This window comes from Eretmochelys imbricata, chromosome 7 (genome assembly GCF_965152235.1).
Source record: "Eretmochelys imbricata isolate rEreImb1 chromosome 7, rEreImb1.hap1, whole genome shotgun sequence".
Taxonomy (NCBI): Eukaryota; Metazoa; Chordata; order Testudines; family Cheloniidae; genus Eretmochelys; species Eretmochelys imbricata.
Genome location: NC_135578.1, coordinates 110,478,406 through 110,491,551, shown reverse-complemented (window position 1 = coordinate 110,491,551; position 13,146 = coordinate 110,478,406). Strand labels below are relative to the sequence as shown.

General features: G+C 43.7%; 1 protein-coding gene across 1 annotated transcript in view; it reads right to left on the bottom strand.

The window, feature by feature from the left end:
* PDZD8 (PDZ domain containing 8) overlaps positions 1 to 11,402 on the bottom strand; it is a 144,140-nt gene extending 132,738 nt beyond the window's left edge. The window contains exon 1 of the mRNA XM_077823072.1: positions 10,312 to 11,402. Within this exon, the coding sequence (XP_077679198.1) occupies positions 10,312 to 11,195 (884 nt within the window). The 5' untranslated portion in view covers positions 11,196 to 11,402. The remainder of the gene's footprint in view (positions 1 to 10,311) is intronic.
* Positions 11,403 to 13,146: the final 1,744 nt, after the last annotated feature.

Genomic DNA, 13,146 nt, shown 5'->3' with positions numbered 1-13,146 from the left:
ACTGAATTTGGTGGCCTTCCGGGCACACTGCAAAAGACATATTCTTCAACAGGATTTTTGGAGTAGGCAGAGGGAATGATGAAAGGGTGGAAAGCAGCTTTTTAGTTGGTGGCAGACTAGCCAAGTTCCTTTCTGAAAGTTATTTGATGCTGCTGGGGTTTTGTTTTGCTGTAATATTAATTACCTGTCAGGGTGCCTAGAGCTTTGTATAAGCTATTCCAATAAAAAAATAAACATGCTTAAATAAAAAGTTATTTGCTCTTGTGGCTATGAAGATCTTCCAAATGTGATAAACTGCAGTGTCTACAGAAAGCTCTGTTTATCATGGCTTTGCCAAGCAATATAGTGAAGTCTCTGGTCAGTTTCACTGGTGCTATTAAGAACCAGGTGAGCAGCACTGAAACTGTCATGAATGATGACAATGTCATAATGATACCTCTACCAACAGAGGCAGGCCTTGGAATTTTTCCATGGGGAGAAGGACCCAGAAAATGGAAAAAGAGGGAGAATAGAGTAGCAGAAACTTTTTCACCTGGGTTAGGTGAGCAAAGGATAGGAGATAATAGATGCGTCTTTTCCCTTCTGGCAGCTACAGCAAACAGAATTTCAAATCTGTAGCAGGCACGTGTTTTTCAAGAAAGGGGAGATATAAAAATATCAGTAGGCTCCAGAAACAGCATTTAGTAAAAGTCTCATCATCTTCTCTCTTTCCAGCTAAGGAGAGCTGGGAGGTGGGATTCTCAACAAAGTACTGCTCCTGGACATCACTGGTGCCTCTAATATTATCTTTAAAAGGTAATTCTGGCTAAGAAGTTTAGACTTCCAGTTAAATGTTCACTACATTTTTCAAGACCTCGGTTACCTGATTAGGTTTGTCACATCAATAGCAAAGAACCATTTTATGCCAACGTCTTGCTTACATTACATTTTTGGCTTATACTTCTTGGAAAATATGGAGTCAATTTAAAAGCTATATAACAAGTTCTGTAATGATGAATTAAAATAGGTTAAACTAAAGTTTTTGGGTCATACTGTCAAGTGTCAAATCACCTGCTTTATTTTGGAATCAGTTATTGTTTAGCTGAACTCATTAACTAACTAAATGTAAGTCATAAGTGATCAATTGTGGTATTTAACTTCCGATAACAAATCATTACTAGAAAGTAGTCTTTGTAAGACCCTGCTTCTCTGATCTGTTTAGCTTCTGCATTTGGTTCTGCCGCAAAGTTCTGGTGTATTCTTAAGAAACTAACTGTGAATCAAGTTCCTGATAAATTCTTCTTTAGCTAGTACCACACATGGGATGTTTGGACAAAATTCTATGTTACTTTAAATAACCCAAAATACATGTTAAAAGGTCTACCGTGGTTGTTAGCTTCAGTTTTAGCATTAAAAATAGTCGATGAAAAATTGACTGTAAAGGAATGTGCTAAATGGCTTAGATTTAAAAGTAAAGGTATAATTTTACAGTTAATGTGTCTAATTGCCTGGTGGTTGCAACCTGAGAATAGATAGGAGACAAACTGGTTTCTTTACCTGGGTACCACTGGCTGGCTCTGACACTTTGAACCATTCTTTCAATGTCTGTTTCTTTATATGTTAAATGAATTCAGGATGCTACCAGTTACTCACATTTGTAAATAACTTGGAGATTCTGATTAGTGAGATGTATTGTGCGTTGCAAGTAAAAAAGTCTCAATTTTCAGCGGTGTATGGAAAAACTACCAAGGCATGTTAAAGAGTTATTTAGAATTTGAGTCAGATTCTTCTTCCTTACACTCAGTTCTACATTGCTTTTACTCCTGATTTACACAAGTGGGAATACAAAATTCTGCCCTCTGAATCTTTTAGGCCTTTCTACATGGGATGCTGTTTAAAACCTAGTTTAGGATAAATCAGTGCAGATTTAGCTAACGTGGTGCAAACCCAGGTGGATATTCTTATTTTAGTTTAAGTTAAACCTGATCCAAAATTCAGCTTAAAAATTTCCCATGTTTAAACTGAAATAAGTGTGTCCATACAGATTAGCACCAGTTTAACTAAATCAATTTAAATTCACACCTTAGTTTAAACTGATCATCTTTCTCACACAGACACAGCCTTAGTATTCTGGTAATTTCCATTATGAGACACATCTGTAGAGAATGTAGACATGCTTCACTAGACAGAAGATGCAGAAAGTTTCCTTCATGTGCAAGAAAGACACCCATTTTAAAAAGTCTTTTAGTTACCTTCTCCTCCTGATTCTACCACCACTTACTTCCACAGCCACAATACTACAAATCTGATATCTGTTGTATTTCCAAATTCAAGGTCTTGCAAATTCATCCATTCTGATACTTAATCTGCTTATTCTAGCAGAAACAGTATGGGAGTTCTATATATTTAAAGGACATGAGGTTTTTCAGTATTAAAATGTGAAGTGTTAAATAAAAGAAAGCAATAGCTTTTTTATTATTATTTTTACCTTACCCTAGAAACTGTATCTGATTTTGTTTTATATGTAACTATTTGTTTCCAATATTCTTTCTATCACTTAAATCTTTGATAATAAACTTATTATTTTCACTATAAATACATCTCAGTGATGTGGTATTGAGTGAAATGCTGATCCTGAGTTGACTCATTCAAGCTGATGTGTATACTGTTCTTTTGGGACCAGCAAATCTGGTATTTCTGTGAGTGTTCCATGGTTAAGGGGCTGAATACTATAAGGCAATGTTTCAAAGGGACTCGGGTGCACCTACTGTTAACTTACAAGATAAAGTAAGGGTTGGCAAAGCCCAAAAAAGTGCTTGGGTGGTTAACAGGCTGACGGTGTCAGGATGCTGACACCAAGTTAAGTACAAGAAAGTCTCCCTCATGCTGGAAGTATGGGAGGTAACAAGATGACTTTCATCCCTGGATTCCCCAAGATTCCCCATTACCATCACATCAGTAGACAATTAAGGAAAGAAAAACTTAGATAATACTGTGGCCTCGTTCAGAGAATTTTAGCCAACTGGCTCTTAATCAGATGGAAGCTCTGTCCTTGAATGACAACTGTTACATCAAAATAACAGTTTTGTTAAATCCAAATACTCTTGCTCAAGAGCCAAGGAAAAAAAGAGACAGGTATTTTCGAAAGTGTCAATGGTATATATAAATAAGAGTTTGTTAAGTATTTCAGCATAAGCTCTAACTGCATGTCAAAATGTTTATCCCCTTAGCTTATGGATTGCAAAATTGGAATAAATCAGATCATGAATATCTGATTCAGTGTGACATAATCTATACAGGAACATTTCAGGAATGTCACTCTGAAGCCTCTTATGTCTGCAGAGTCACTGTGCAGGATGGAAACAGCTTCAAACAGGGTTGAGGGCTCTTTTTGTTCAGAATATCACCAGGTTCAATCATTATTGGGTTTTGTGGTCTGTTACCATGAAATTTTTTAAGTTTCCAGCCATTCTGACTTACAAGTTACACCTGTGCAGTGTACAGCTACAGTAGAACATGTATCTGTGCTATGCCAAAAGTCCTTGACTATTGTGATATCAGAGGTAACTCAATCACTCTCCCTTCTCTACAACTAATTTGCATGCAACAATTTCATTGGTTGTACGCAGGAGACAGATGGATTGATTGGCCCAACTGCCACCTGCACAAATCAACACAACCAGCACACACATACAAAAATACATACACCCCTCAGCACAGCACATGCCCCACATCTGCCACCTGTGCAAACCTTCCAGGATAGTCTCTCTGTCTGTGTCACTCTGAAGACCAGAATTTCTGTTGAGCCAGTGTGCAGTGATGGAAACAGCTACAACCATAGTTAAGAGCCTTTTGTTTAGAATATCACCAGGTACAATCATCTCCAGTCCCTGTGATTACCAGATAGAATGCTGGAATCCGAAGATTCTCCAGCAGTTGGAACATGACAGTTTACCAAAGAAAATGGGAGTAACATTCACATGGCGGAACAAAGAGGTGGTTGTTCCTCCAGCTGGAAGGCAGGTCTGTGGACAAGCTTTGGGGGATATGTACAAACAGCAACATTTCTCACTACAACACAGCACACAGAAACAAGAGCCCCTCAATTTTGGCTTTTTTAAACACACAAGACTTTACAAATTACACACATGACAGTCCAGGCTTTCAATTACCTTTAAAATAAGTCTGTCAACCTCAACCTTAAACAATTCAACATTAGTATTTCTTATGTGCCAAATTATGCTCTTGGTGAATAAGCACCACAGTGATAAGCCTTAATAAAACTGCAATTGTCTGCTGGACAGTTCCACTTTTTTTCTGGATGACAATCTAGAGTCACATCCAATAAAGAATAATCAGCCTAAGAAATTCAACATTACCAATCTGTTCATAACTTTACAGTTTATTTTAAAGTGACCTATCTGTTAAAAATCAGAAGAGAATCAAAGACAGGCACAACCTTTCTTAGATTACAAGTCACCTCTCCTCTTATGTAAAGAGTCTTATCAATCACGGTTCATTACAACTTTATTCGTATTTGGAAAAAACAGAAGTAGGTTGTGCAGTTATCTGTCTGCAAAACACTTAGTATACTATATACATTAATAGTTCTATAAAAATGTAATCATAAAAGACTAAGCAAAAATAAATGGAAATGTTTAGTTTACCCAAGCTTTACCAGGAGTGTCAGAATAGACACCCAGACTACCACAGGGGTTCTCAATTTTTGTCGTGGGGGGCAATACCTTAAAAAAAGAGATTGTTTGAAGGAGCATATCATCAATCCATTAACAATTGTCTAGACGACCTCTCTTGCCATTGGCCATCAGATAATATCTCTGTAGAATCTATAGCAGTTGCTTACTTACAAATAGTAATTTTTTTTAAAAAAAGTGTACTTTTAGCTTCTTTAAATGTTATTTAACAGCTGGAAAAAAGACAGGACAGCTTTGAGGCCTGTAATTTGGAAATTACTGAGCCAAAATGATGTCCCCTTTTTAAATGGTTCAAAAGAGAACTCCTTGTATGCCAACATCTTCTCTTTCTAAGGCCTGGTTTAAACCTAAAACTTAAGCCGACCCACCTACATCTCTCAGGGGTCTGAAAAATTCACACCCGAGACACACAGGGTATGTCTACACAGCAATTCGACACCAACAGCTGGCTGATGGCAGTTGACTAATGGTCAGAATAAGGTGCTGTTTAATTGTAGTGTAGATGTTAGGGTTTGGGCTATTACCCCACCTTGCAGGGTCCTAGAGCCCAGGCTCCAGCCCAAACTTGAATGTCTACACCACAATTAAATAGCCCGTTAGCCCAAGTCAGCTGGCACTGGCCAGCCACAGGTTTTTAATTGCAGCATAGACATACCCATAGTTAAGCCAACCTAAGCCCAGGTACAGACACAGCTGGGTTGACAGAAGTAGTCTTCAGTTGACATAGCCGCTACCTCCTGAGGGGGGTGGATTTATTACAGCAAGAGAAAAACTCATCCAGCCTGTAGCAAGTGTCTATTACAGTGGTGTAGCTGCAGCACTGTAGCTGTGCTGCTATAGGGCTTGTCGTGTAGACATGGCCTAAGACTATTACAGCTATTCAATTATTTATTTGCAAAACTCCTAGAGTGAGCGTGGGGCGGGGAAAGCCACAGAAAGGGCTTGAACTGAAAACAACATACAGCTTGTTAAATATTTAACCAATAATATTTCAAATGACAGAAAAGAGAGGCAGGGACAAATACATTCCACGCAGATGAGAAATTATTGAATGTTTATGTCAGGAAACAGGTTGTTTAAAGGGTGTAAAATTTATCTGGCTTCGTCCCAAACACTGAAAAATTGTATAAAAATAAATTACATGGCTCTAAAAGAATATCTGAATCACAGGTTCAGTGTTTTGCCTTCTTTTAAAGAAATTTAAAACATGCAATGCCTAGTAAGAAAGATTACCTTTCCAAAACTGTTCTCCTTGAGGCAGTGGAGTTTAGAGTTGAGAACAGTATTAGAACTCTGGGGCTCCTGTCCCAATAACCACCGACATTGTGCTACCTTGGGCAATCACCTGTGCTTCAGGTTTACCCCTCTCTATATGGGGGTCAACACTATACACACAAGTTTCAGAGTAGCAGCCGTGTTAGTCTGTATCCGCAAAAAGAAAAGGAGTACTTGTGGCACATTAGAAACTAACAAATTTATTTGAGCATAAGCTTTCGTGAGCTACAGCTCACTTCATCGGATGTATGCAGTGGAAAATACAGTGGGGAGATTTTATATACACAGAGAACATAGCCATCAGAAACAGTATCCCCGATAATATCACAGCAAACCTGGTGGCTGAACTTTGTCCTCACCCATAACTATTTCACATTTGGGGACAATGTATAACTTCAAATCAGCTGCACTGCTATGGGTACCCGCATGGCCCCACAGTATGCCAACATTTTTATGGCTGACTTAGAACAACGCTTCCTCAGCTCTCGTCCCCTAACGCCCCTACTCTACTTGCGCTATATTGATGACATCTTCATCATCTGGACCCATGGAAAAGAAGCCCTTGAGGAATTCCACCATGATTTCAACAATTTCCATCCCACCATCAACCTCAGCCTGTACCAGTCCACACAAGAGATCCACTTCCTGGACACTACGGTACTAATAAGCAATGGTCACATAAACACCACCCTATATCGGAAACCTACTGACCGCTACACTTACCTACGTGTCTCCAGCTTTCATCCAGACCACACCACACGATCCATTGTCTACAGCCAAGCTCTACAATACAACCGCATTTGCTCCAACCCCTCAGACAGAGACGAACACCTACAAGATCTCTATCAAGCATTCTTACAAGTACAAGACCCACCTGCTGAAGTGAAGAAAGACTGACAGAGCCAGAAGAGTACCCAGAAGTCACCTACTACAGGACAGGCCCAACAAAGAAAATAACAGAACGCCACTAGCCATCACCTTCGGCCCCCAACTAAAACCTCTCCAACGCATCATCAAGGAACTTCATATTACCCTGAAGAATGACCCATCGCTCGCACAGATTTTGGGAGACAGGCCAGTCCTGGCTTACAGACAGCCCCCCAACCTGAAGCAAATACTCACCAGCAACCACACACCACGATAACCCAGGAACCTATCCTTGCAACAAAGCCTGTTGCCAACTGTGTCCACATATCTATTCAGGGGACACCAACATAGGGCCTAATCACATCAGCCACCCTATCAGAGCTTATTCACCTGCACATCTACCAATGTGATATATACCATCATGTGCCAGAAATGCCCCTCTGCCACGTACACTGGCCAAATCAGACACAGTCTCTACGTAAAAGAATAAATGGACACAAATCAGATGTCAAGAATTATAACACTCAAAAACCAGTCGGAGAACACTTCACTCTCTCTGGTCACTCCATTACAGACCTAAAAGTGACAATTCTTCAACAAAAAAAACTTCAAAAACAGACTCCAATGAGAGACTGCTGAATTCGAATTAATTTGCAAACTGGCTTGAATAAAGACTGGGAGCGGATGTGTCATTACACAAAGTAAAACTATTTCCCCATGTTTATTCCCCCCCCCCCACACACACACACACTGTTCCTCACACGTTCGTTTCAAGTGCTGGAAATGGCCCACCTTGATTATCACTGCAAAAGGGTTTTTTTCCCCTCTCCTGCTGGTAATAGCTCACCTTACCTGATCACTCTTGTTGTAGTGTGTATGGTAACACCCATTCTTTCATGTTCTCTGTGCATATAAAATCTCTCCACTGTATTTTCCACTGCATGCATCCAATGAAGTGAGCTGTAGCTCATGAAAGCTTATGCTCAAATAAATTTGTTAGTCTCTAAGGTGCCACAAGTACTGCTTGACTATACACACAGAATGTGCTCTAAGTTTTAAGTTTCAATGTCCATAAAGCACATTCAGATCTCTTGAGGAAACAGTCTTATATACAGGAGTGGATATTTTGTTACCCAATACCTACTAGCCTGTGTACTAAGTCTATAAGCCAGGGTAAAAAATAGCTATGCTACTATGACACTTTCAAAGCCAAACTCCCTACTATTTAAGGGAATAGCTATTTAGTTTTTAATATTTTATTGGATTGTATTTTTTTAAAATTAGCTTACAAAATTTCTTAGACTTTCTTTCCCTAGAATTCACTCTTCTTTCCTATAACATACCATGCTATACCTTTCCTTTCAGTATGAGTTACCTTCTCTGCCCCACCCCTTCTCCACACTCCTCTCTCTTTCTTACTAAATGTTGTGCTCTACCTCTGCCCAGTATTTTCTGTCACTCAGAATTCTCTTTTTAAAATCTCTCTCTCTCTCTCTCCCACCCACACTCACAATCCTAACCCAGTAGCTCTCATGCACAGGATTTGAAAAATTTACAAGACATCAAATATCTTGGACTGAATGAAGAGAGAGGACTCCACTATCCAGGGGCACCTTCCAAGTGAGATGCAAGACCCCTTCCACAACTGCTTGAAGAGGGGAATGATCCATCACTGACCTACACACAGATACGCTGCAACTGGAAGGAAGAAGGGAAAAGAATGTTCCCTCCCTCCCTCTCCTTTTTGCTGCAAGTGGTTATTGAAGTCAGTGAGGGTCTTGCTGTCCTAACCCTCAGAGACTAAGGTCAGAAGGGACCATCATGATCATCTAGTCTGACCTGCATATTGCAGGCCACAGAACCTCACCCACCCACTGCTGAAATAGACCCCTAACCTCTGAGTTACTGGAATCCTCAAATCATGGTTTAAAGTCTCTGGTTTAGGTCCTTTTCCACAACCAGTAGCTCAAGTCCCTTTCCCAAACTGCAACTGTATGAAACTGACCTGATTCTTGTGAGTTTCACAGTTGTCCACAATGTTCTGAATAGCAACCCTTAAAGCTGACAAGTGTTCCCTCAGTTTTCATTTTGCTGCACTGTGGGAATGCTATGAGTAACACCTGAAGTACTTGAAGTGTCTGTGTGAAGACTCAGGAAGACCCAACCACACTGGTTTAGACTTGAGTCAGACTTTGTAAGTTATATTCACAACCATAAAGCCTCTAAATTATTAAGAGAATTAAGATTCTGAAATGGCATTTCCCTGAGAAGCTTCTTACCTGCCCTGCTTTTGTGGATTTTCCAAGCCCTAGATCATTTTCTACACATGCAGATATATATAGTCACACAAGCTTAGCATAATTTGTAACAAAGAATAGACAGGAAAGACTTTTAAAGCCATCTCCTCAACATAAAAATTAGATATACTTTAGAATTCAGATAGACCTCTTCAATGATTCCTTTGTGTGGCTTCCCCTGAGAGGAACTTTACCGAGTCTTAGTGCTGAGGAATCAAGTAAACAGAGTCACGTTAATATATCTAGCAAGTGATCATGCAAACTATAGAGAACATACAGGTGGATGACAGGACAAATGTGTTCCCTGAGACTGGTAAATTACTGAATACTTATAGTCACAGACCAGGCAGCAATTAGGCAGCGAGGAATTCACTTGGATTCTTCCACTATAGATAAATCACCGGACATCACATTATATGCAAAACTGCAGTGTGTATAAATCAGACAGAAGGTGCTCTTCACACTCCTTTACTACAATAAAGACAAAGTTGGCACTAGAAAATTCCATGATTGCAGCATGAGTAGCGAGCAGCTGTCGCCAGCTAGCTCTTAGGTCTGACCAAGGGCAGATGGAGAGGCTGGAGGAGCAGCGGGAAGCAGTAATGAACTGGGGAAAAAAAGATAATTTTTGTACTTTTACAGTGCCTTTCGGAGCATATCAAAACACTTTACAGTGAGTGAATTAATTCCTGTCTCATGTTAGAATTACTGTCCCTGGTTTTTCAGATAGGAAAAGTGAGGCCAAGTGACTTGCCCATGGTTGCACAGTCAGTCAGTAGCAGATCCTGGAACAGACCCCACACATCCCAACTCTGCATCCTGTGCTTTAGTGACAAGGCCATCCTTCTACCTTCCAAAGAGGTAGCATGGACCAAGTGGATAAGGCACTGGCCTGATAGTTGGGATACCTGGGTTCTATCACCTGTTCTACCATTAATTTACTATCTGATCTGTGTGCTTCATGTTCTTCACCTGTAAAACAATGGAAGTGATACTAATTCACCTTTACAAAGTGCTTTGAGATCACAAGAAGAAAGATACCATATAAGTGCCATTATCATATGCCTGAAAAAGTGCCAATAAAAACCTTTCCTTTTCTACCTGAGAGTACACGACAGGCATTTGAATGCATCCTGTCCCAAGGTAACCCCAGGGAAGAGGGGAATATGGCACCTTACCTGATTTTATAACTGGGTAAGGTGTGCTTACGCTTGATGACCTTCTTGAACTGGTTGACGATGATAGAAGTGAGCTGGGGCATGGGCCTCCCCTCAAACTGGGACTTCACTTCAAAGCCTATCACAGGATCATCCATGAAAGCAAAGGACCAGTGTGTGAAGGGCAAGCGGGTGAAGACCAGCCTCAGCTTCCCCATCACCCGAGAGATCTTGACGAAGAGGTACGCCGACTTGCCAAAGACCAGGTCGGCATCGATGGCTAGGTGGAAGCCACCATTATACTCGAGGTCCACCTCGAAGCCCAGTTCCTCGGGGCAGCCCTCGTCACTGCAGATCACTGGCCGGATGAGCTTGATGGATTTGAAGAGGGGCACCACATCGCCCAACGACACATCCCTGAGGCTGAGCCCCTCCAGCACCTTGCCCGTCATCTTGGTCTGCAGCAGCTCCTCGAACTCCACCTTGATCTTCTTGGTGACCCAGTGCCTGACCAGGGAGGTGTCCCTGAGCTCCCTGAAGAGGAAGAGGCAGATAGCATTGAGGAAGTAGCAGGTCTCCTCTCGGGAGGAGGGGGGCGCAGGGGGCTCTTGCTGCTGCTGCTTGGCGCCGGGCTCCGCCTGGGGCTTGGCGGCGCCCGGGGAGGGGGTAGCAGCGGCGGCGGCAGGGGCAGGCTCCTGGGGCGGATGGCTGCCCGCCGGCTCTGAGCCGTGGAAATAGTCCCTGAGGCTGTGGTCGGGCAGGACCCTGGGGAAGAAGAGGCCGCCGGAGGCTCTCGCCACCCCGGGGGGCTCCGGCTTCCTCCTGTAGAGCAGCAGCAGCTGAAGCAGCAGCGTGATGAAGGAACCGGCCAGAGCCGAGATCAGGATCACATAGACCAGCAGCATCTCCGCCTCGACGCCCGCCAGGCGCGCACCTGGGCACGGGCTTCCCCCTCACACCAGCGCCCTCGCCTCCATCTTGTGGGCATGGAGCTGGGGCAGGTGCGGAGGGGCTGGGAGGGGGCGCAGCCTCCGCCTCAGTCCGCCCGAGATACCCGCGCGGTTCCTCCGCGGTCCGCTCCGCCTCACACAGCAGCAGCCAGCTGCCGCCTCATCCGGGTCTCACCTCCCGCCCCCCGCCGGGCGGAGAAAGCGACTGCCGCTCCCCACCCCGTCCACCCGGATTGGAGGAGAGAGGAGGTCCTTACCCCTCACGTCACAGGGCACGGCGCCCTGCGAGGTGATGTCACAACACCGCCGGCAGGAGGGGTGGGGGAAGGAGCGGGGCGTTTGCGCGCGGCGCCCGAGAGTTGGGCAACTTGCGGCGGGGGGGTCTGATCGCCTGCTGCTGCTGGGGACTGTGCAACCCGGAGGGCGCTGCAAGGGGGGAGGGGGCAAAGCGGAGGCTGGAGCTGCACGGACGGCGGGGGCGGGGGTCGTTTCCAGAAGCTGCCCGCGGCTGCTGGGGGTCCCCAGCATCTTTTCTCAGATATTCACCCCGAGGGGAGACTCGGATCCCCCTCCTATCCCGGGGCTGTTTCTGCAGCCACCTGCTGAAGAGGATGAATGTCAGGCGGAACGGAGGAGGTTCCGACAGAGCAGGGTTTGCTCTAGGATAGCGCCAGGCCCCCTTCCAGCCGCCGCCGCCCCCCCCCCCCTTTGCAGGTCACTGACACGCCACGGAATTAGCGCTGCAGCTGCCCACCTCTGCCCTTCACTCCCAGGACCCCCTCCCCTCTCAGGACTATGCACCTCTAGCAACCCCTGCAGTTCACTCTCTGCCATGTTTATTGCACCCATGCAGTTACTTTCTGCACATTTTGCATTATAGAAGGGCCAAAATGCTATTTTCTCAGTGTTCCTTTACCCCCCTCTAGCCTTTGCATCCACCCTTGAGCAGCAGATCTGAGCGCCAGCTGGGCGTTGCTTTGCAGACGCTGCCCGGAGGCTGGGCTGGTGTAGACTGGACTGGGCAGCTCTTGAAAATGGCTAGAGAATGATGGTGTTGTGGGGACCTACCTCTTGGTCTCCGACCGCCCAGAGTTTTTAAAATGCTCTCACTAATAAATGAATTGCAGTATCCTAGCTTTTGAGAAACTATCTCTGAAAACCCTGTTTCTAGTCCCTTTCTCACCTAGCAATGGAAAGAAGAAAAAAGTTCCCACCAGGACAAGCTACTTCTCTGATAGTTAGAGCCCTGTGTAGATACAAAATTTGTGTCTGCATCTGATCCGCAAACATGGTCTGCGGATATCTGCAAATTTGCAGGGCTCTAGTGAGAGTTGCTCTTCTTCCAGTGGGAAATCTTGAAAATAGTTCTCTTCCTCCACCAACCCACAACTATTCCCAACTGCTATGGAATCATCTGAGTCTGACATTTTGACCAGTCTCCAATTAAAGGGGCTCCCCAGTTGTCATGGAAACTATATTTGCAGCAAAAATATCAGTTTGGCTGTGAGACTGGATGACTACCAGAAGCTGGATTCTTACCATAGACAGCAGTACTCAATGACACCTCCATTCCACCTTAGAGGCACCAAGAAGGAGCTGCTCTGTCCCTCAAATACGTATCAGGTTTACACAGATCCTGACTGGGGCCAATAATGAGACATTATATCAGTGCAATAACTCAATACATTTTAGGCAAGTCAAATAAAAATCTTACTGACAGGGAGAACTCAAGACATAAATTAGTACATCTTGAAAGTTCTGGATCAACACCAAGAAGATCAAATTCAGATCCTGCCCCGCAACATCTATCTGCAACTGCTACATCAGTCCTGCATAGTTATTGCCAAATTACATGGGTGATTTTTCATCTGTTTGCTTTATGTGGACCCATATTCATCAGGAACTA